General features: G+C 32.4%; 3 protein-coding genes and 1 long non-coding RNA gene across 9 annotated transcripts; 3 read left to right on the top strand and 1 right to left on the bottom strand.

Annotated features, from left to right (window-relative positions):
• Positions 1-1,470: 1,470 nt before the first annotated feature.
• On the top strand, positions 1,471-2,909 carry LOC125049445 (60S ribosomal protein L15). Of its 2 annotated transcripts, none has more exons than XM_047648752.1 (5): positions 1,471-1,599; positions 1,853-2,044; positions 2,127-2,263; positions 2,372-2,482; positions 2,627-2,909. In XM_047648752.1, the coding sequence occupies exons 2-5, from the start codon at positions 1,873-1,875 to the stop codon at positions 2,819-2,821; spliced, it is 615 nt and encodes a 204-aa protein (XP_047504708.1). In that variant the 5' UTR covers positions 1,471-1,599; positions 1,853-1,872; the 3' UTR covers positions 2,822-2,909. The 2 variants fall into 2 exon arrangements, with proteins under 2 accessions (XP_047504708.1, XP_047504709.1); XM_047648753.1 differs by having other exon boundaries at positions 1,497-1,599; positions 1,752-2,044.
• Positions 2,910-3,309: 400 nt separating this feature from the next.
• Positions 3,310-4,002, top strand: LOC125049446. Its single transcript, XR_007117007.1, has 2 exons — positions 3,310-3,677; positions 3,945-4,002. It is a non-coding gene; the product is annotated as an uncharacterized LOC125049446 (long non-coding RNA).
• Positions 4,003-4,700: 698 nt separating this feature from the next.
• On the bottom strand, positions 4,701-12,214 carry LOC125049374 (transmembrane and ubiquitin-like domain-containing protein 1). 3 transcript variants are annotated; one of them, XM_047648599.1, is made up of 9 exons: positions 11,885-12,214; positions 11,479-11,656; positions 11,205-11,270; positions 10,919-11,047; positions 10,385-10,531; positions 9,659-9,866; positions 9,252-9,411; positions 8,350-8,480; positions 4,701-6,645 (listed from the first exon to the last, which is right to left on the bottom strand). In XM_047648599.1, the coding sequence occupies exons 2-9, from the start codon at positions 11,651-11,653 to the stop codon at positions 6,501-6,503; spliced, it is 1,161 nt and encodes a 386-aa protein (XP_047504555.1). In that variant the 5' UTR covers positions 11,654-11,656; positions 11,885-12,214; the 3' UTR covers positions 4,701-6,500. The 3 variants fall into 3 exon arrangements, with proteins under 3 accessions (XP_047504555.1, XP_047504554.1, XP_047504556.1); XM_047648598.1 differs by having other exon boundaries at positions 8,350-8,483; positions 11,885-12,212; XM_047648600.1 differs by lacking the exon at positions 10,919-11,047 and having other exon boundaries at positions 8,350-8,483; positions 11,885-12,210.
• A 303-nt stretch (positions 12,215-12,517) lies between these two features.
• LOC125049373 lies at positions 12,518-23,630 on the top strand. Of its 3 annotated transcripts, none has more exons than XM_047648596.1 (6): positions 12,518-12,959; positions 20,255-20,331; positions 21,141-21,473; positions 21,572-21,695; positions 21,770-22,383; positions 22,593-23,630. In XM_047648596.1, exons 3-6 carry the CDS (start codon positions 21,228-21,230, stop codon positions 23,178-23,180), a joined length of 1,572 nt encoding a protein of 523 aa, XP_047504552.1. In that variant the 5' UTR covers positions 12,518-12,959; positions 20,255-20,331; positions 21,141-21,227; the 3' UTR covers positions 23,181-23,630. The 3 variants fall into 3 exon arrangements, with proteins under 3 accessions (XP_047504552.1, XP_047504551.1, XP_047504553.1); XM_047648595.1 differs by lacking the exon at positions 12,518-12,959 and adding an exon at positions 18,194-18,393; XM_047648597.1 differs by lacking the exon at positions 12,518-12,959 and adding an exon at positions 18,197-18,393 and having other exon boundaries at positions 21,141-21,452.
• The last annotated feature ends 431 nt before the right edge of the window (positions 23,631-24,061 follow it).

The raw sequence follows: 24,061 nt of genomic DNA, 5'->3' as shown, positions 1-24,061 counted from the left end.
TTTTTATTTATAATTTATTTTCTTATTTATTACTTATTTTCTTCTGACTAGACAAAAGATACGAAGATAGTTTTTTTTTAATAATTTGACATTAAAATATTTACAACTTCTGTAGAAAAAGATGTTTGAAAAAGTTTGGTATAATTGCAGCAAAACATGGCCCGTTTAGAAGCCCCATAAGAATAATGCGTAATGCCTAATGGCTACCCCGTTACGTATTATAGCACACATCTGCTTAAATTCATGACAACATTGTCATGTCAACAAAAAACTATCACATTCGGAGAAGCTTATTAATTTTTCTTAGTTAAGACTATTTTAAATTTTGCTTAAATCCTACTACCTAATTATTCAACCGTATCTTCTGTCGTAATTTACTTGGCATTAGTATTGGTACTTCTATCTAATATCACTGTAACATATTTTAGCTGATACATATTTTCCAACATTGTTTGTATTTCAATGTATTTGGATATATGACTAAATATGGATAGAAAAATATAGAACGAAAATATTAATTTATTTCTGTACGGGTTTTGAGCGAAATTAATAAATTTTAATAGGATCTATCTTTGACAATGTAATAAAACTAATTTAGATTTTAGGACAATGGGAATTGCTATTTGTTAAACAGAATACTATTTATTTATCTCAGAAAAATGAGGTTAGTTCTGGTTTTCCTTTTTATATTATTAATAAAAAATACGTAACTAGGTCAAAATCTTGACTTTAACAACTTTTCTTTTGTATAAGTTACATGCAAGAAATTAGTCCAAAACTATTTAGATAATATTATTTACATGTCCAACAATATGTATTTGATACCGCAAACACACTAACTAAATTGTTCATAGTCTTTTTTATTTATTTTTAACCAAAATTAAATATTACTAATATGTAGTATTACATTAAGGCCGATTTACATTATCTTAGTGTTTAGGAGAGTGCTTTAGGATAGTACTTTAGTTGAAACATGTAAACGCTACTTGCTTTAGTAAACGCTACGCTAAAGAACTTGCCTTTCAAGTTGTACTATAGCACTCTCCTAAACACTTAAGGCCGATTTACATTATCTTAGTGTTTAGGAGAGTGCTTTAGGATAGTATTTTAGTTGAAACATGTAAACGCTACTTGCTTTAGTAAACGCTACGCTAAAGAACTTGCCTTTCAAGTTGTACTAAAGCACTCTCCTAAACACTAAGATAATGTAAATCGGCCTTAAGTGTTTAGGAGAGTGCTTTAGTACAACTTGAAAGGCAAGTTCTTTAGCGTAGCGTTTACTAAAGCAAGTAGCGTTTACATGTTTCAACTAAAGTACTATCCTAAAGCACTCTCCTAAACACTAAGATAATGTAAATCGGCCTTTATGGTCTGGTGTTTTAAATAAGTTGTAGAAATACCAAAGAATTAATAAAGAATCACACAGAAACTTCAAATTGATTTAATACAAAGGGTATACTTCATAGACATATTTTTTATCTGTGATACATTTTGACGTTGGTGTTACGTTTAATCTGTAACATTGTCTACAACCTTCAATTTCATTGACTTTTGGTCCAGTAGCTATCTTTTCCGGTTTAACTGTGGTGTGACCGAGACGTACGTGTTCCTATAAATTTTAAATCTTAATGTAGCTAATTAATCTTCTGTGAAAGTTTCTTCTAAATTAGTTATAAATACAAATAATTAAAATTATATGTACAGTGATATATTATTTTGTGCTTAAGTTTCACAGATTTCGATTCTTGCAGATTTTACTGCGGCATGTTATTCGGAATGTGTCTCAAATCGCTCTATTTGTGGCCAGACCGATGATGTGACTTCTGATCAATTCACTTGATTTTGTTGCTAGGTCTGCCACAGGCTCACAAGATGGGTGCGTACAGATATATTCAAGAGTTGTACCGCAAAAAGCTTAGCGATGTTATGCGGTTTCTATTGCGTGTCCGAGTATGGCAGTACCGCCAGTTAACTCGTATGCATCGTGCACCAAGGCCTACCCGGCCAGACAAAGCTAGGAGACTGGGATACCGTGCCAAGCAGGGTGAGTTTATATGATGATAAGACATGCATGTGTCGTGACATGTGTTTCTTAATATGATAATAATTATAAACTTTTATTTTAGGTTTCGTTATCTTCAGAATCCGCGTGCGTCGTGGTGGCCGCAAACGTCCAGTTCCCAAGGGTGCCACTTACGGTAAACCAAAAAGTCACGGAGTTAACCAATTGAAGCCAACCCGTAACCTCCAATCTATTGCTGAGGTAGGTATCCTCTTTTGAATAGCAAAACGTGTTTTTTTTTTTTTACTCTAACCTAACTATTTTTACGAGGGAAAGTATCTAGTAATACTCATTTTTCATAAATTCCAGGAGCGTGTCGGTCGTCGTTGTGGTGGTCTACGTGTGCTCAACTCGTACTGGGTCGCTCAGGATTCTTCATACAAATACTTTGAAGTTATTTTAGTTGACCCATCACACAAGGTAAGAATTTGTATTTTTAAGGCTTCATTACATTACATTAAAGTTTTGAACACAGTCACATGTAGAGATAGGTTTCTTACATCTGTAACATGACTATTCCCGAGATATAGTTATACAATTTATTTATCATTTGTTGTCTTTTAGGCTATCCGCCGTGACCCTAAGATCAACTGGATCGTGAATGCAGTCCATAAGCACCGTGAAATGCGTGGTCTCACATCAGCAGGACGGAGCTCAAGAGGTCTGGGCAAGGGTCATCGCTACTCACAGACCAAGGGAGGCTCCCGGAAAGCTGCCTGGATCAGACGCAACACTCTACAGTTGCGCCGCAAACGATAAACACAGACATATTTTGGTCATTGACTTTTTATTTGGTATATTTCTGCCAAACAGAAAGGCAATGGTTTTCAATAAAACTTTAAACATATGCTTTTACTTGTTATTTATTCAAAGGAAGTTCATTTTACGTCAAATGTGTAAGTATCTTACAAACACTAATTTTTATTGTTGATGAAATGTATTTTAATTTCGTGTTTTTGTTTGCAGGGCACAATTCTCCCATCCTAAAAGGTAATTTTTTTTATATAACAAAACATTTTACATGTAGTCTCAATTAAATGATGAATTTTTATGTCATGCACCAATCTGAAAGGTTTTGCTGAATACTCACCTATTTTTTATCTGATAGTTACAATCGTATTTAACTAGCAGTTTCTCTATGAACGAAATATTCAAAGTCTTTATCTTTACAGGTACAACTATAAAGAAAACTAAATTGATTCAATCATCTGTCAGCTGAAAAATAGTCACTGGGCACTTAGGTAAGATTGCTTAGAACTGCTAAAAACATATCTAGCTAGTGAAATTTATACAAGACAAACCTAGAAAATAAAACTGGAAGGGGTAATATTGACTTTCTCAGCACTACTTTGTGATTTAAGTAGTCAAGAAAAAAAATCAATCTATGTGCCATCTAACTTATCTTATTCCATAAATAAACCTCTTTAATGATGATAACATGCTTTATGAAATGCGCAACCCTGATTACCACGCATTATTCTTCCTTGGATGGCTGATTTTTTCTTCTTTCTATTTAAATTACCATTTTTGTAGAAAAAATGTTAAACCTTATAATTTTTTATCCAGATAGTCCAGTTTCCCATGGAAGATTGTGGACAGGATTTCCGTCTAAAAGGTAAGGTTTTTAACATAACTGATCTGTAACTTTCTTAACTAATCTTCAATCAAATGAAATTGTTATCCAAATTCTTTTATAACTTCATTAACAACCTGTTAATGTTAACACTGAATTTGGAAAGAGTAAATCTTGTCTAGGTGAGGCTACTGTTAACTTTAATTTTCAATATCCTCAATCCGGCAAGAAACATTTGCTAGTTCAGTTGCTCTTAAATATCTGTATAGTATACAATCAAATTGTTTATCATATCTTTTTAATTTGCAGGTACAACTCGATCGATGCTGTCAACAAATTTAGTTTTAAATAAATTAAATGTTACGTACAATTTCTTTTATTTGTCACGTCACCAAACTTGACCAAACCAAACCTATAAACCAGTAACACTTACTGCAGAGCATGTAATGTTAAAGCAAATTTATTTAGTGAAAGCAAATAATTCTATTAAGTTGTAGTATAGAATTTGAATGAATATTGAAAAGAAAATAGGTAATAGTAAAATAAATGTTAAATGAGAAACAAACTGCTTTAAGTAGCAATGAAGTAAATACTTAGTTTTTTTTTTAAACCGATAACGATAAATTTTTGTATTGCAGTTCGCCGGAATGGTTTTATAATAAATTGTCATATGTAATACCACAAGAGCTTCAAAATTATCGGGTATTTCCCCATAGGTTCGTTGCAAACAATTAATATAGTACGACTATATTTGTTTGCAACGAACCTTGAGGGAAATACCAGATAATTTTGAAGCTCGAGTAGTATTCGGGGGATTATTTTTCCGACCCAAATGTCGGCCAATAGAATTGCACCATGAGACGAAATGTACAGTTAACAAATAAGAATTTCATAATGAATAAAACAACTACTTAATACTTTTCTTGAAGCAACGACCAGAGAAAATTTTTAGTATAATACCATGTAGGTTGTACCACGTGACGTCGAATGGTGCAATTCTATTGGCCGACATTTGGGTCGGAAAAATAATCAGTTATATTTTTTACGGAAATAAAAAAACATTCATACCTTAGATTCTTTTATCTTACAATTAAATAACAATACATGCTGATAATCGTGAGAAACTCATAAAATGGTGATAAATTATACAAAACTCCGTATATTAGTGAGAAAATAAGGTACAAGAACTATGAAATATTTACAAAATTGAGACTACCGAAATGTTGTTCCTTTTGGACGGCCTTAACGATCGCCGAAATGAAAAGGTAATTAATAAAATATTTACATCTTACGTTAAAATAGTACATACAATAACCTCATTTTAATATTCTGTGCAAAATAATTAAATACAATGGTAGTGAATCGAGCAAACCGACTTCCACCAACTTTATAATCTCTATATAATGGGGCCAATAAATGTATATATTAAATTAATTTATCGCTGATAAAATTATACCCACACTATACTCGGACTTGATAGTTAAAAAATCTACAATTATTATACAAAGTAAAAAAATCTCAATGGGGGACCTATATACTGACTCATTAAATAAAAGTTAGGTAAAAATTATGCGTTATACAAAGTAAACACGGAATAAATGACATAACAAATTATGTACTAAATAAAACTGACCGAATTCCAGAAAAATTGAAAGATTTTATATAATGTTACATTTAGAAACCCTTCATATAAAATATAGGGATGTCTTAAGATTATAAATTAACAATTTCGAGAATACATTGAACTAAACTATTAGACTAACAAAGTAATTCCCGCACCTCTAAGCCTTAATAAAAAGCCAAAGAATTTACAACAAAACTTGTCTCACACAAAACATTAATGTTAATAACAACTGTACAATATTTATTTTCGATATTTCTACAAGAAATTTGTAATATCCTTATTATTAAGGTCTACGCCACACATCACAAGTACTATCACTATTTGCTTTGTTATAAATTCTATGATTTAAGATATGATATACAAATTTATAACTTATTGAGGCAAAATATCAATTCCCACAACAGTGGATTTCCTTTATTACTTGGTTTTAGCGACCTTAAATCAAAATCCCTTGAATGCTATGTTAAGTAGCGAGATAAGCGTATACCATTAGGAGTTAAATTTCAGTTTCAGTTACTAAGTGATATTCTGAGTAGCAACTGTTTTTCTACTCCGAATATGTGTATCTCTTTACCTTTGCCTGTAAGTACCTCCGGATATATCTTTGTTATACCCGAAATCCACTGTATTAGCCTTATAACAATCATCCTTAGAGCACTTTGATTATTTAGAACCACCAACAGCCGCATTCAAGAGTTCATTAAAAAGTCAAGTCAGTTACTTAAAGGATTAACAATACTAAATCCAATGGGAAGGTAGAAATATCCTTCGCTGCCGTATTATTCCTTAACATTGGTTATGTAATCAGGCAATCGATTTCGTATGAGTTGCACTATTTAAATTATAATCATATACTGTAAGTATCAATCAGTCAATATATCAGAGATTTCATGTATACAGTTTGTCTCAATATTATTTACACCATTTGTTAATTTTGCAATATTCCTTAACCTAAAAGAGTAGGCTGTAATTTGTAGGGCTTTGCTTACCCCAAACTTAAATGTACCGAAATTACTTAAACAACAATTTGAGACTGAATATTTAAAAAAAAGTAATGTTAATGTTTGGCTTTAGATTTGGTAATATTAAAATTGTATTCTTTAAATCTCAAGTAATTTACTAGACATTTTTATTAGCAAAGCATCTTATCATAAAAAAGCATAAATTAAAAAATAGTAAAATTGCCCAAATTAAAAAGCTATACAAACACTTTCAAATGAAAACCTAGTTATGAATTCTCCTCAATTGTTAGGCAGCTGATGCGGGCGTCGCTCGAAGTGGAATGTGTCGGAAAGATAAAGGCCGAATATGGCAATACTGTAGAACACCGTCAGCCCGAATAAAGCAACACTGGCACTCACCGTGAACATGTTCGAGTATTCGCACCTGGAAGTATTTTTACTATGAGAACACGTTAAAGTTGTTAAATAATAATGAATCTGAACCCTCAATATCGCAACGATGTTTTTGAATGCAATAACGATTAGTTTTCTCAATACGGTTTTTGTTGCAACGTGGGAATAGCACGGTACAAAATCTCAACAATGATGTCGCAATCGCTATTGTTAATATAACCTCCCTTATTCATTAAAATTTAATCCAATAACATAGTAAAAAAACTAATCATGTCTTTTTCATTACAGCGTTATCTTAATTTAACAGAAAGAGACGATAGTGTACGTCAATGACTGAAATAAAACTCATTCAGTTTTTATTAATAAACTTTAAACTCATGGTAGGGCTACAGGTATATATTTGTTTCGTCCTCCTATTGCTAACTTTAATGATATATAATAAAAACAATTATACTAAAGATATAGCCAAAGATGGAATACATAACATTGCAAAAGTTTTAAATATTTACGAACATTAGAAAGGAAAAAAATAATAAAACATTGACTAAGTAATACAATTCGGCTGTGTTTTGTATGGTATGTATGTGGGGTGTGCTCATGATGCAGGTTATTCAGCGCTATGGATATTTTTGTAAGCGTATTCCGCGATAGCTTAAACAAGTCAAGGCTTAAATTGTTGTTGTATATCCGGGTTGCGCGATATAAAACGTAACATGACAAAAAGTAAAAAAAAATCATTCAAATATTTAAAACGACGTTAAATTGTAATATTTACCACTAATTTTAAGTTGAAGGCCAAATGAAAAAAAATGTGTTTCTGAGTTTTAGCTTTTGTCAACGCTGTGATATATGTATAACGTATATGATATAGTCATTTATAGCCTTGAAAACCTGTTTTATTCAAAGATTCTTATTAATATTCATTTAGCGCCAAAAAACATAATTTATATTTGTTTTATTACTTCAATATAATTAACTACTGAAATCTGATATTGTACTGCGGAAATAAAGCGGTGGTAATGCAAAACGAAAGCTTGCGTTCGATTGGTCAAAACCACGTAACATTTATAGAACTAGAGATATTTGGAGTTAGAATATTTATGCATAACCCAAGTATTTCTTGATAGATGTGACTGAAATCAGAACTGTCAGAGACAATATCAAATTTTAAGGCGATATCTCAACGGTAAAGGTATATCCCTTCCCAAAACTTTCGCCTAAACCAAGTATATATGAGTAACGAGTTAGATACAGTACGGCGTCAATGTTTACAGAAACAATGTTTCGGGGACTTGGCCGTCGGCATCTTAGTTATTTCCGAGTCGCCTTAGGAGGTTGTGTTTTTGGGTATATAATTGGGGCAATAGATTCTTGAAAAAAAAACATGCTGTTTATCCATAGTGCCGACTCGTCTAGATACATACACGTTATATAACAGCCCTAAATATTAATGTGCGTTTTACATAGCCCTACTCATTTTTGGTGTTTGCTGTAACTATAAAATTCTATTGCATTCTTTATAGAAAAATACATCACAACAAAAACAAGTTTTTAGTATTAAATATTACCACTGGCGGCTCCCAACATTATTCACGTCCACATGTAAACAGTTCAATCGAAACTACTTTCGAATAGAAAGAAATACATTGTTTTGAGTGTTTATAAAAATAGTTTTAATAAATAAATAGCTAGAGAAAGTTATATGCAAGTTGTTTGTTTGATAATTTTCAAATACCTGAAGAACCACACGACCGTAACCGCTACGCTGACTAATGTCATCAGGATATTCTCGAGGTCCCAGCTTCGTTCAGCAGCCGGGGGCTCCGTCATGACAGTTTCGCCTGTCGTTGCTGGCTCAGTTGGGTTCTGCTGGAAATTTATTTTTAACTTAATAATTAGATTTTAGTGTGATGTTATGTAGTCTAAATAAATATATAGCCTATATATTATCTATGGTTTTAAAGATAAGATCTCATTATTATTGTTTTTATTTTATTACCTGACCATAACAAATAAAAATATTTAATGTAACCAATTTACTGCAATTGTTCCGACCTTAAACGCGTACCTACATACATACCGAAATTAATTTTTATTTATATAGAATATACTATATTTTTTATTTATATAAAACTAGCTGACTCGACAATGAATAAAAATGTTATTCAAAAACATAGTGTTTATTATTATAATGCTCTATGATAATCTATGATTGGTGTTAAACAATATTTGCTTGGGCCATAAAATCTTTAAAAAAATAAACTATATTTGCATTTTACAGTTTTTTTTTCATAAGAACTGTCTCCTGACCAAATATAAACATTAAAAAAAAAATTAGCCAAATGGTTCCATCCGTTAACGATGCGATAACTCGCGTGACGCGAATCGCGCTTGGTTACAAGAGAAACAAAAATAATTTACATATACATATATATGTATAATCCTTACACTTGAAAAACTACGCGACTCATTAATATAATATTATATCATTATGTCACCAACAGGATATTATCTGTTACAAACAAAAAAGTTTTTACTAAGGCGTTTAGTTAAAACGTGTAGGCGTAAGGTTATTACTAATTACTCAACAATAATTATTAACACAAATAAAAAAATCTAAAATCTCAGCTGAAATACCTGTGGAGGTGCATTCCGTTTAGGATGTATCAAAGCATGAACGACAGCTTGATGGTGCAAACCACACGCGCGTAAAGTTGCCGCTTCGTCCACTAACACGCGCCCGTTGAATATTAGACGCACCCGACTGTCGGACGATAGTTCCGCCGCGAAGTGACGTCTGGAAAACATTATTAGTTCAAAAATAATAATTGGTAATTGTATGGTTTCTGTATTGCGGAATTCAAATTTAATCACGCTTTTTAATAAAGTAAGAATTTTTTGAATCGGCTTAGTAACCAGTAACTTCTTGAAAACATATTTATTCCGGACATTCACAGCAGCCAGATACTTTAAAGTTATAAACAATTGTTACCTCTTTTATTAGAACGTACAAAATAATTGCTAAAATAAAAAAGACTACTCACCCTTTAAAATCTTTAAGTAGCTCATCCAGACTACCCTCAACTTCTTTAAGTGTTTCATTGAGATATTTTAACTTTATCAAGATCTTGTTAGACTGGTCAACCTCCACACTTTCAGAGGAAGTGCCCTCAGACTCCTCCACAGGACTACTTGTATTTGGAATTGGCTCTTTACCTGTACTCGTTGCGGGAGCGTCTGTGGTGTTCCTTTCTGAAAATTTATTAATATATGTAAAATATTTCCAGAATTGTTTTATGCTCAAATCTCTAATACCCGAAGGTGATCAAGTAAATGACAATTAAAAATAATTTACTTAAAATGAAAAAAAAAAATTAAGATACAACTAAACCCAAACTAGTTAAAAATCTTTCATATCACTCCTACAAAACTATATTATAGTGTATGCTACTACAGTAGTAAGTAGCAAGTAACTAAATAAATATATAATATTAATCATGTAATGCAAGGTATCAAAACTTTGCATTATTTTAAGTGTCACTATTAAACTTGTAAGAAAAATTTTGTTATAATTAAAATTAGATTAATACAAAAAACAACAATCTTTTATAAATTACAATAAGACAATGTATATATGATAATTACTAAACTATTTTAGAAACATCATGTTTAAATAAGGAACAATTATCAAAACTTTGTGAAGAGACTTTATATCCAAACCTGATAGATAACAAATAGCTTTTAATAATAAACTAAGATTATTAATTTACCATGTTGCAAGGGTACATCTGCTTCCATAGCACTGACTATACTATCCATTTCTCTTATTTGGGCCTCACTGGCTGGCTCCACATCCACATGTGTTTCAGTCTCTGTGACATTGGTCTGAATTGTTATCTGTGATGTACTCGGTGTTGCTAAAACAAAGCAAAAACAATATTAATCATTAAATTAATGATCATATTCTGCTATTTAAAATTTATATTTTATAAGAATATAGTAATTCAAGCAAAATTTGTAGAGCCAAAAGTGAAAAGAAGGTATATATTATATATATATTACTCAGAACTTTAGGGTACATATTTATGCACATATAAACACACACATAAAAATATGAAACCTTTAGATAGCATAAACATGAATTTATCTATTTTGAAGACAATTTAGGGACCAGAATGTAAAACTATATCATTTGAATACTCAAAGAACCGGGAATGATGATTTTTCTATATTTACTTACTTACAACTACAACTGTTAAGCTACAGAGTCAGTCTCAGATAAAGTAACATAATAGATTCCTTACCATCAACAACTCTATAAAAATGTAACCGATTATTGTCTAACATAGCCATGTCTGCATCCACAATACTATCCATTTCTTGTATGGGAATCGTATGATTTCCATTGCTAGTGATGGATGTTGATGTGGTGGCTAAAATGTTATTTTTCTTTTAGACTTAATGACATGCTGGGAGCAAGTAAGAGGTATTTTTGTTAGTCTCAGAACAGTTTGACATATAAAGATTTAATTGCTAACAGAACCTAATAATATTAGTAAAATATTTTTGTAATTCATTACTGTAACTTACATATTGATTCTGGTTCTATAGGTGTAATTTGAGTGCGTAGTCTTGGTCGGACAGGTAAAGGAGGTCCTATAAAAAAATAAAACCTTAAACTGTAAGAATTAAACCACTAGTACAATAACAAAACACATAATTTTATTCAGCACTAACCTATTGAAATCATTTCAAAGTAAATTTTATGAACACTATATCAGACAATAATAAAATTAAAAATGTAATGTTTTGAAATTTTGAATGAAAAATTGAATGTGTCTTGTAGAAATATAATGTTACTTACTAGTTCTTATGCTCACAGTTACAGGATGATTACCGCGAGATCTCATTAAGAATACTGTCCTATACCTATCAGGTCGAGAGTTTGTAGACCACCATGCCAATGATGCAATAACAATCACCATTACAGTTATCATAAACTGTATAACTTCATCTCCTACTCCAGCTATTAAAGACATGTTCTGAAAAACAATCATCAAGTTTTAAGTAATCTACTATAATAAATCATTCTATTCTTAAAGAATCAATAAAGATGAGAGAGTTACATATTCTTGTATATACAAATTAAAGAATTTTACAAAATTTTCTAAAAAGTAAACTTGTTATAAAATAATCAGTAAAAATACTATTAGCCATTACCATATGCCAAGGTCATGTCCAAGGCAACGCTACATTTCTAATATACATACCTTTTTTTAAACTCTCAAACACAAGGACATTTAATATTAACACAATATTTTTTGGAAGTTTCAAATGAACTTAGTGCGATCGAACATAATACTATTTAATGATAAGACGCAAGCAAATGCCAGCAATATGAAGATGTTATTCTTATAACGAAAATTTTTAATACGCCTAATATTTAGTTGTGATCAGAGTAAAATTGTCTAATTAGATAAGTTATTCATATAAATTGTTAAATTTTTATATAAGGCTACCACAAAAATAATTAAAATTATTTTATTTTATTATTTTCAAAAATGTAGTTGACGCTTGACAATTGATAAAATTAATTTTGACATAACGGGTATGACATCTACTCCAAGACCATAGAAAATAGAGAACAATTTAATATATTTTCATGTTTAATAGTTGCATTGACAGATTTTACGTCAAGTTTCAGACGTCATTTCTACAACGTGTTCGTGATAATTTAGATAGCCGTCTTCTTCTTTCATTCGCATAAGTAAGATAACGCTATCTCAACTCTGCCAAAGCCTTTTGAATTTGTCTCTGATTTCGCGAGTCTTGGTATTCGGCATAGAGTACAAAATATCATAGGTAATAGGTATTCGCTAAAACTATTTCATCATCTCATCGAAATTCATCCGCGTCGACCGTAAGATTTATTGTGCAAAGAAAATCTCGTGAATATAAAAATCGACGTTAATGACGGCTCCTATTTGTGATTAATTAATAGTACATTTCTGTTGCGTTTATACAATAACAAAAAGTAGTGCTCCAAACACTTCTAATTTTAATTTAAACTGGTCTTTAACTGTGATAGTTTAAAGACCCCCGTTGGTGTAACTTTATTTATAATTAAATATAAAAGACACCAAACTACCCAGAGGAGTTTAACAAGCAATTGTCTAACATGGTCAACGCGTATACTCAAATAATCGATAACAATTTGTTGGAAAACATATATATTAACAAAACAAATAATTTAGCGCAAACAGCTTTGCGTCGTACTCGCTGTTGTATAAACAAGGATAAAATTGAGAAGGTGAAGAAAATCAGATCTATAAGACATATGAAAATGTAAGTAATTTTTATTATATGTTCATCAGACTATTCTGCTTTTACTTTAAATTTGCTTAAAGAATTAACATGGTGTGCATACTACTCAATTTAATTGTGCAACTTCATTTTGCTATATATACTTCAGTGATTTTTTAATTAGTTTTAAATTTCAAAATCATTCTTGCTCTATAAGTAATAATTTTCAATATGATACACCTATACAATGTGACTACAATCTTGACTATCTACTCAAATAGCCATATTTGAGTAGATAGTCAAGTTCTTTATGTATTTAACATAATATGGTTACTATGAATTGGGTATATTATCTATATATAATATGTATATCTATAGAACATTGTAGAAAATAATCCTAGAAAGATATAATTAACAGTCTTCATTTTTACATGTCAAATCTGAATAGAATGTTGCAATTATAATTTAGCTATAATACTTTTTAAGAGCAATGTTGGCCTAGTGGCTTCAACATGCATCTTTCATCCCTGAGGTATGTTTGAACCACAACTGTGCACCGATGGATTTTTAGCTGTGTGTATTTATCACTCGCTTGTATGGTGAAGGAAAACATTGTGAGGAAACTGGCACAGAAAGTGATCATGTTCAGAATAAAAAAAATTATCATGTTACAGATATAGATAATATGCACAAACCTAAAATATTGTAGCACCCCTGTTTTTTGTTTTTATAATATTATTTTATAGACAAATTAAAATGTATGAAAAAAATTAAACAAAAATCCTATCACATAAATTAAGATACAAATGTTTTCAGCAAATAATGACATCAGACATGTGACTCGGAAATGTTATATAGGTATAAGTATATATACTTTGTCACATGATTTATTTTTCCACTCTTGTTATACAATGAACTTTGTTTAGTGAACTAGTGACTAATCATATCCTGTATACAAATTTACTTTGCCTAAAATGGCAAATAAACTTAATTCTTATCAATAGCTTGGCAGCTTTTTCTGCATTTATCGAGGGGATCGTTTAGTGCGTGTTTGTGATTTCTAGAAATCTAGGTGAACGACTATCATGACTTCCGTTTTGCCGAGGTTGATTTTAAGACCTAAAGTCGTCGTTTACGTATCATAGATTATTGGAATTCTTCGAGTACTCCAACTCCGATATTCCAGTAATCAGAAACAGTAGTATGAATCGAATCAGAACTTCTACCATGATTTTTATGTGATATTTTGTGGATAATTTGACTATCTCAGAATCCTTAGATCAAAACGAGACAAACCATGCTTCAACTTAAACTACTTGACGTTTACCGGCACACACAGATACCGGCAAACTTCTTGAGCATTAAACAAGCGAGCGGGGGAAAGTTTGCGCATCGCGGGACACAAACGTCAACTGATTTACCAATCGGCATTCGGCAATCACACGATGGACATTGGACACGTTACTCTTCCGCCTCCCCCCTCCCAGTGATACCCAAAAATCGCTTCTGCGCAGGCAAAGACAGTTCAAGATGTTTGCCGGTATCTATGCTTGTGTATATGTACTGTTTTAGCGTAGGGGTAGAGAAAGGTCACCTCAAGGATTTGCATGCTTCAAATCCATTAAGGGTTTGATGTTGAAATGCTATATATATATATATATATATATATATAGTCAGTAAATGTTATTTATGCAATTACTATGGAATGCACCATGTCGATAGTCCTTTTTAATGGAATTTTTATTTTATTAACATGAAATTAAAAAGTGGGTCAAATCAATTTTACTAATTCGTAGAAAGCTAACGCGACACACTATTCATTGGAATTTTTCCAAACTATTATAACATCAGTACTCTCAATTTAAACTTTCAATCAGGTTTTTGATGTTTAGTCAGAGTTTCTCAACGTTCCCACTCCCCCGCCCCACGGAGGGGGAAAAATGATTGTTAAGGAAGCTATTCGAAAGTTAATTAAAAGTACATATTTCTGTTATACATATGTTTTGAAAATTTACACACTGTGTTTCGTTAACAACTTCTTAGTAATTTTTTCCTAAAACCTATTTAAGTTTCTTAAGTGAACAAATACATTTTATAATATAAAATTACATATCGGAGCAAAATAATTTTAGAAAGGCTAATGTGGGACGTGGCACAAAGAGGTTGGGAGAAACACTGTCAGTTAAGTTATTCTTTGTTATATCAATGTTAAATGACGTTCAAGTGCGGTTTATATTACTCAAAGTAAGAAGGATAAAGATTATTTTATACTTTAATCCTTTTGGTTTAAGTTAAAACGTTTTAAAATAACTGGAGATCTTAAGCGCTTTGTTTTATTCGAGAAAAAGAAAACTATCTTAACTGCTAAAAGCTTTATACACATAGAGGAAAGAAAGAAATGAAAGCGTTATAAAGATTACGATAACGGGTTTTGCACTCCGCCTTTAAATTTGTTGAGAAAAATTGTGAACTGATAAAGTTATCTGATAAATCATTATATTTGATAAGATAATATATTAAGTACATAATATCTCTAGTGTTACAACTATGTCCGCATCGAAGGGTCAAAAGTACTTCTTGTTCAACATTTTTTTCATCTCTAGCGCATTTGCAAAAGATGTGTACTCCGTTTATTATATTTGCTCTTCGTTTCAAATGATTCAGCAAAACTAGATTGCACCGCGACTCGAACGTTAGAGGCCAGGATGGGTGAACTGTTTCAGTCATATAATAACAAATATTACCGCAAATTGCAATTTGTACCAAAGCATTAAAGTTGAAGGCCGTGCCTTTAACATGATGAATTGTTATAATCTATATCTAAAGTCTAAACTAAGCGTGGGATTATAATATCTTAAGATTAACCTTTGAACGCAATAACGTATTGATTCTTAGCGATACAGAAGAGTTGAAATATTGGAAGATTTTTGTATTGATTTCAATACTAATTTTAAAGTTATTATGAATTTAAAAGTTATTAAAACCACAATGGGAAAATTTATATGATTGTATTGATCAAATTCAGACACATATTAATGTGTCTCTGAATGAGATGTCTACCGATTAAATCAGCTGAACACTTGAAAGTTACCTTATGTGATTTGTTTGTTTCGACGACAGCCGTGTCTGTTCAGACGTTTTTTTGTATTAGTATTCGTACTGAAATGTATGTACTAGTATAAAAATAACATAAACAATTAATTCGTTTGAGGTAAAATTAAATTATACTATATGAAACATTTTAGATGACTTTTAGTGCTAATTTGAACTTAAAAACTATTGCTTTATAGTTTAAAGTAAAAATGAATAACCATAAAATCCTATACGATAAAACGAAGATTAAAGTTTATAAAAAATAGTATCTTTAAGTAACTAAAGTGAATAAAATATCTTGCGCCTACAGTTAAATGAAGTCAATTCACTTTTAATCTGGTTTATACCGATATATGTGATTCGATAAGTTCAGGACGATAATATCTCATCAAGAGCGCAATTTAGTCGGCGTTGGAATTTATTCCGATCCCTTACAAACATATCCGTTGTACCTACCATCGTATAGAATTAATGTATAGCGAATAAAAACCAAAATTCACACAAATTTACATGATCTAAGACAGCCCAGCCCGGTGGTGGTCGATGCATAGATGAATTACGTAATAAAATCCTAGTATAACTGCATTGTTAGCAATTATAGTTAATTATGCTCATCTTATTGTGGTTGGTCATGACAAATGTAATTATGTATATTAGTTTTTTTTTTCATAAATTCCTTTGTCACAGCTAATATATTATGCCGTATATAGAAATACAAACGATCAAAGATATTTCTATATACTTTTTGTAGGGCATTGGAAATTTCCTATGTTTACTTCAGTAGCTATAAATAATTGTTTATTTTTTACTAGTCATGAGATATTCCAGAATGAAACCTACCTTGTTTCTGTAAAGTATGACCAGTAAGAGAAGCCATTTAATGTAAATTATTGTTCAGGAAAATATTTGACCACGGTTTTTTAGCTACGGTTAGATAATTGACTGACGTTTCGTCTATTCAAATAGTTTGGCGGGTGATGGATGTAGAATTATAGAGGTTAATAAACTTTTGGCAATGACTCATTTGAAACTGATGCTATTATAATAATCCTTTTCGAAGTAGGAGGAAAAAACAATAATTACAAAATTAAAAAAAAAACTGGCGTCTTAATTGTCTATGAAAATGATGGTGTAATTTTTATAGGTATTATTAATCCCGACCATCTAGATAAATTTACCACTGTTGTAATTGGAAAACTTGCGTCTAGCAAATAACCTAGCAATCGACCAGCGACCTGAATAGGCAGTGTATTCTGGGCTGATATTTTCTAAAACACATAGAAATAGACAAAACTGTCTATACTAGCAGCAACTCCTAGGGTTCAGAGGAAGAATATTCTTACATATTGTAGCGACACCTACAATCTGCGCCTAAAATTTACTATGATAACGTCATACCCCGAAATGTGCTATCAAAGTATTCCGACCGATAACTTAAAATGTATGAATAAATTCGATATTCTAAATTAGCACTTATAACGTGAAACTTCCAGCTGGCAAAATTGTAATATGTGATATGTGTCTCCCACTTATTGCTCTACATTTTCATGATAGAAATAATTGTGAATTGAGAAATTGCCTTACCTACCTCACTCAAACGCTAGTCGATATCTTGTATTGTATAGGATAGGTGGTACATAGTTAATTACTTAATAATAATTATGACAGATATGCGTTATGTGTCCTCAAAAAAACTTATTATTTTTAATAGAAAAGTTTATAAATAGATGTACTGCAATTCTAGTTAGTAGATGGACAACAAAAGCCATTTTTGTTTTTGCCTAAAATCTGTATCTGTTTTATATAATTTCAGACTGTATGTTAGACTATTTTTTTTGAATATTTTCCTGTTTGTAATTGTTTTGTTGCTGCATAAGCTATAAAAACAACGGTATTCGTGTGCTAATGTTATTTTGCAGTTTTGTGTTGCGTGAAACCCCAGTAAGTTTCCCCTACTTCGCTTCAACCCACACACAGAAAATAGCGATTGCGAGAAATGAACCTACATACATATATCTATAGTCGAGCGAAAACGTGTCGAACTCGTGACCGTCAAGAAATCTATCTCGGTATTGGCTACTAGAGTTGACGTCATATCTATCGACCAATAAAATTGTACGCGAGTTATTTTTAGAACACGACGTAACGAGAGTGGGGTTTGAGGAAAATCGTCCAGCTCGCGGGCTGCGAATGTTGCACAATATTTTTGAAGCTCTATCGGAGCGCGCGTATACCATTTAACTTATCAAAAAATAATTAAAACTTGACCTTGAGACTTAAAGTTCCTTTTAATAAGCGTATACGTTACCTTTTTTCATAAAATTTAAAGAGTGACTTACGTCTAAACGACGAAAGAAAGTGCCTTCAAATATTTGTTTGAAGGGTAAGTTTTAGAAGTGTATTTATTGTAGTATAATATTAAATACCATATATTATTTTTATGTTTCATTATTATCATCATACATTTGTGTTAACTGAGGCTTTATATTGTATGTACTTGTTAAAGCATGTTTCAACCTGTAAGTTTACGTTGTACACATATTATAATAGGCTCATGTGGCAACCGCGTGGAAGTTGCTTGTAAATAAGCATGCACGTTTCTAGAACAAAGTGAATGCTTCTTTTATTGCACAATACTTAAATTTGAAATAATTATAAGTTTGAGATAGATACGCTAACCTCCACTATTAAATTCGAGGTCAACGTTAATGGATTATTAAGTAGTCATTGGAAATTCCATAGAACTAGTATATGAACTTATTGAATTATTTAAATATGGGCCATTTAAAATTATATAGATATGTGTGTATCATAATAGCCTTGAATGCTGATGTTTGCTGAATATAAAAATTATATTGGGGCATATGTGAGATGCAGGTACGCCTGTGAAAGTTGTTTCAGTAGGAAATGTGCCGTTGTGTACCACCAAATGTAGTGACATTTACAATCTTTAGGGCTTCAAGGTTACTTTGTAGAACGAGGCAAAGGTCTTTGGAAATTTAACTTTTATCTATTTATAACTGGTTGAAACAACAAGTATAATACTTAAGATATTTCAATAAAAACGTAAATAGGTTGTCATTTACTGATAAGAACTAAGTGTCTGTCTTTTACTTTAATGTATTTAATTTGAGTTGATTCAATAGTTAGATCAAAATTTGGGTTTTTAGGAATAGTATTGTATTTTTTCGTAGTTTCTGTTATAAAATTAGTATCCTTAAAATAGCATTCATAGAAATGCCACAATTGTTAGGATATAAAAAAAAATCGGGTCGTTGGCTTACAGTTCAGACAATTGCTTGTTTTTTATGAGCTACATATATATTTGTGAGCTCATTATGAGATATTAGCTTCACCATTATCTAATTTGACTCAAAATTTCCAACTTTAGGTACAATTCGTACCGCACAAACACATCGCAAATCCACCCACTGACCTTTGTATGCCACCTACATTGAATTCGAACAACGTAATTGTATTGGTTTAGTTCCAAAAACGAAGCGCTTTTGAAGTCTCCCATAGAAAAATATACGGTTAGGGTAGTACATTAACTATCAGATTTTATATGTTCTTTGTGCATGACAATGCTATATAACGATACTAACCAATATTAATGTAAGAAGCAGAACCTGTTAGAAGCAAAAAAGATTTAATCTGTGTCTAGACGATATCTATCGAGACTATAAAATTAAGTAGTTTTGTATTCGGCAATTTAAGAAATTGATAAAAACGTCGCCCATTTTGTTTCCGAGATAACGTGTATGATGATGTATATTGGTATATACTATATTATTATAAAAAGAGTAGGTAGTTTAACACGTTTTGTGCCACGTGCAATTAGAGTTAATGATTATTGCAGTTGTCACTTGATTGAAGATAAGATTTTATAATAATAATAAAAATACGTAGAACCACATTCATTTAATCACCTTAGGAATATTTTAATAAATGTATTGCGCAAGAGCCTAATGCTCGACGATTGTGATGTCTAATTACTATATTATATAATTAAAATTTTAAGAATAGCGACACATCTTAGTCCAGCTATTAAGACAACTTTGCTACTACAGCTTTTATGTATGAAGAAATAAGTTTGTCACGCGATGCCCCGATAACTATCACGCCACCTTGGTGGCTTGGTATTATTATTAAAAATACTATTAGCATTTGTACGATTGCAGGGTTAATTGCTATTTTTTAAGTTTAATTTCGTGTTTAATATAAAATATTTTTTATTGTTTCAGGACTACATCTGTGACAGTGACTTGGTTCGGAGCCTAAAGGGATAAGCATTTCAGTTGGAGCTCGTGACGAGTTCAAAGTAAGTACTTCCGCCCAGGCGGATTCCATATTATTATTTATTATCTATGTTACAGGTTTTAGAGCGGACAGCGGAATAAGTAGCAACCTTCAATACCACACTTCAAGATTATATAATTCTTTATTTATCATACATAATAATTTATTGATAGTTCGAGAAATAGGCGATCGATGAAATGTTTTTAATTACATTTCATTTAATTAGAGTATCTGAGATTTAAGCAAAATTTGATTAATTAAATGGTTTTCGCCAGATGAACTTAGTTCAACGGATTTGTGTTTTTACCATTTTGTAAGCAACCGTTACACATTTCATTAATTACTCGCTTTTTCATATTCTTCTATAAGTGTCAAAGAATTTTCATATGTAGTTCATTCAGATAAGCTTATAAAATGCTTTCTTCCTACAATAATCCTTCGACATATTATATGTATTTTAATGTATTGCTCTGATGTATTTAAATTGTTTAGTTTTGTATTTCTCAATTAAATTTTTTATGTTCTTAATATGTAAATATATTCCAATAAATTAATCATATAAAGTATTCATTTCCTACTTTATCTCTCTCTATGTTTATCATGCTTTTTATAATGAATCAAAAGGGTTGCTATCCTTTCCTATGTTGGGTTAATAATGGCAAGAGTCGATTGCACACAATCATATTTCCAACATAACATATTTTGTATTTGTTTTGTAGTTGTATTGTTTTGTGTATATCCAAATCTCGCCTATCACCGTTTCCCATTCCTCTCTCCCGATGCTTAATAAATGTATGCACATTCTGTTACGCGTCTCATTTCTGTTTGTAGTTCTTTTCAAAATGGTTGCTCAAAAGATCAACGTCAGTCCGCAAGGAGGCGACGGTATCGGAATACAATACGACTACATCGAAAGACATGGTTTTTTCGCAAACGAGTCACAAAACTCGCAGTTTATTGAAAGTAATAGAGATAGATCGGTTAAAGTCCGGAAAGAACCTGAAGGTAAACCGTCCTTACGGAGTTGTGACCGACCTAAGAACGGAAACAGCACTCTCTTCTCCAACGACACTATCAACGCCATCAACGCCAACAACGCCATCTACGCCATCAACGCCATCGCTAACTACAAGCTATTCAGAGGTAAGAAGGAGTCGGCGACACGTGAGTTCTTTATCTTTTATAAGTTCGTTTGTAAGTTCTGGACTTGTCGAGAGTCATAATTTTCAGGAATTTCTTGCTAAGTTCTTCTTACCTTTCAGGAATTTCTCAAACCGGAGCCCGTGTATCAAAGTACGATGCAGGATTTGGATGCAGAGTTCTTCCAAGATTTGATTCAGTGGTGCGAAGACACACCCACCGAGCAAGCAGTAGTACAGTCCATTGGTAAGTCGAGTTCAGATTCGTATTGTGCAAACGAAAAAATAGTTTTCTAACATCCCATAATTTTGTTTCAACAGATCCAACAAAAACAGCAGACACGAGGGCACACACCACCGACACACAGCACACACAATTCCCACCGCTAGTTTGGGATGTAACTGACAATAACTCTCCCATAGCTCAATCGAGCTCATACAACCCGACCCCACCTAGTTTTCCCGACTCACCGGTCGGGAACGGTATGGCAGCGTTCAATACAGATTTCTTCGGTTCCCCCACCTTCATGGACGAGGAGCAACTACCGTTCCAAGAACAATTTTTAGATATAGATAAGCTGCCCGTGGTTATAGGGGATCTAGCATCAGAAACTATCGCCGACTCGAATCCGTGGGTAACCATGGAACCGGTCTGGCATAACACATACGATTACATAAAACCACATACAGATATACACACAATGCCCTTCATCGATCAAGAGGACTCACTGGACATGAAAATGATGTCCGTAATACCACGGGAGGTAGAAAACGACGTGGTGATATCGGAGTATATCCTTAGTGAGGCGCCGCCTCGGCCGTCGTTGGCCTTGGACGTGGCAGCCAGGCCCTGGACACACGACGTCATCAGCACGCCAGAGGTCCTCACCTACGTCGAGCAGCTTGAAAAAGAAAAATGTCCTCCTGTATGCTCGGTAAGTCTATCGTATTTTTTGTATGTAGAGGTTTTATTTTTCAGAGGGTGAACAAACAGCCTGCTATGACCGTTATAGTATGTTATGTGCCGTAATCAATAAACGAGTAAAGTAAATAAATACCATACACAATTTTTCTATTATAGAAGTAAGTCAAGCAAGTCTTGTAAAGTTATGAAAAAAATGTAAACCATGTTAATCAATTTCAGGCCCCGATATCACCATCTCAATACACTTCATCCCCAGCGCCAAGTTGCGCAAAATTGGAAAATTCTCCGTTGGCCGAATATGAACCCATCACTCCAAAGAGCGAGCCTCCGTTGGACTCGGAAGAAGACAACAAGTCGAGGACGAGCAAGAGGCAACGGCTCGACAGCGAAGAATCAGACGAGTCGTATACACCGTACGAGCAACCGACTCGGCGGTATAAGCGTCGGAAGCCCAGCATACCAATCAAGGATATGATTCGCGCGCTGGAAGGGTCACAACAGTTGACGAAGGCGCGACGCGGGCGACCCCCCAAAAGGAGGGAAAGCACCATCTCCAACGTTAGCGAAAACTCCTCGTCTGTTTCTACGCACGAAATAAAGTACAGAGAGCTCAGAGATAAGAACAATGAAGCATCGAAACGATCCAGAATGAACAGAAAGCTCAAAGAACTCCAGATGGAACAGTTGGCTGGCGAACTCGAAGAGCGCAACAAGAAGCTAAGAGTTCGAGCGGATCTGCTCGAAGACATGACTAAGAAACTCAGGGAAGCTTTCATGGCGGCGGTCGCCAAGAGCAAAGTTGGTTAACTATGTTTAGGAACTTTTACGGCTTTCAATGATTTTGTCTTACGCTTAGCGTTGATCTTTGTTTGCTTCGCGGGCAACTAGATTAGTAGACACAGGCCCAGACAAATGTTCTGAGCGTAGTTATCTTGTTTTTATTTCATACACCGGATATGACGTTTTTAATACAGGATTTGACGTTTTAGATTATAAGTATTACATTTTAAGAATGTTAAAATAATTACTTAACACTTTATTATATTTTTAACGATAAGTGTTAAGGTCTTCATTTAAATTTATTTGTAAGTCTTTGTCGAGACATCTTTGAAGCTCGAATTTAATGTTAAATAAAAAAAAATCAATTAATATTAATTAAATCTAAAATTGGTTAGTTTTTGAGATAACGCATGGTAATTGATCGCGGTAGACTTATGTTTTGTTGTACTTGAAATAAAATGTTTTCAACTTGTTGAATTGCTTGTTTCTTTGTTTTTCATACATTTCCCGATCAAAATATAGCTTTATAATAAATAGTACCAAGTTATTAACTGTTACTGGCTTCAGTACTGTGATTCCCTTATATTATATAATTTATTTTATGAGAAAGCTGGCAATTTTTATAATACAATTTTTTACTTCAAACCTAAAACGCAATACTTGTACAGCTCGGTAAATGCGTGATTTGAAAACAAATTAAAATTTATATGCGCAAGTACAATTCCATCATTACTTGTTTGCGTAAGTGAAACTTATGTTTGCGCTGCGCACGCAATGGAAGTTTTAAAAATAGAAATTTCTCCCGATTTTGCAACATTTTTCATGCATTAAAGTTTAATACATTGATTATTATCTATATAGCCTTCCTTGATAATTCGTCAGAAAAATTATTTTGATTCTAACTAGTT

Source organism: Pieris napi, chromosome 5, assembly GCF_905475465.1.
Source record: "Pieris napi chromosome 5, ilPieNapi1.2, whole genome shotgun sequence".
NCBI classification, from domain to species: domain Eukaryota; kingdom Metazoa; phylum Arthropoda; class Insecta; order Lepidoptera; family Pieridae; genus Pieris; species Pieris napi.
Note: the sequence above shows the minus strand (reverse complement) of the source record. Positions and strands in the feature narration are given on the sequence as shown.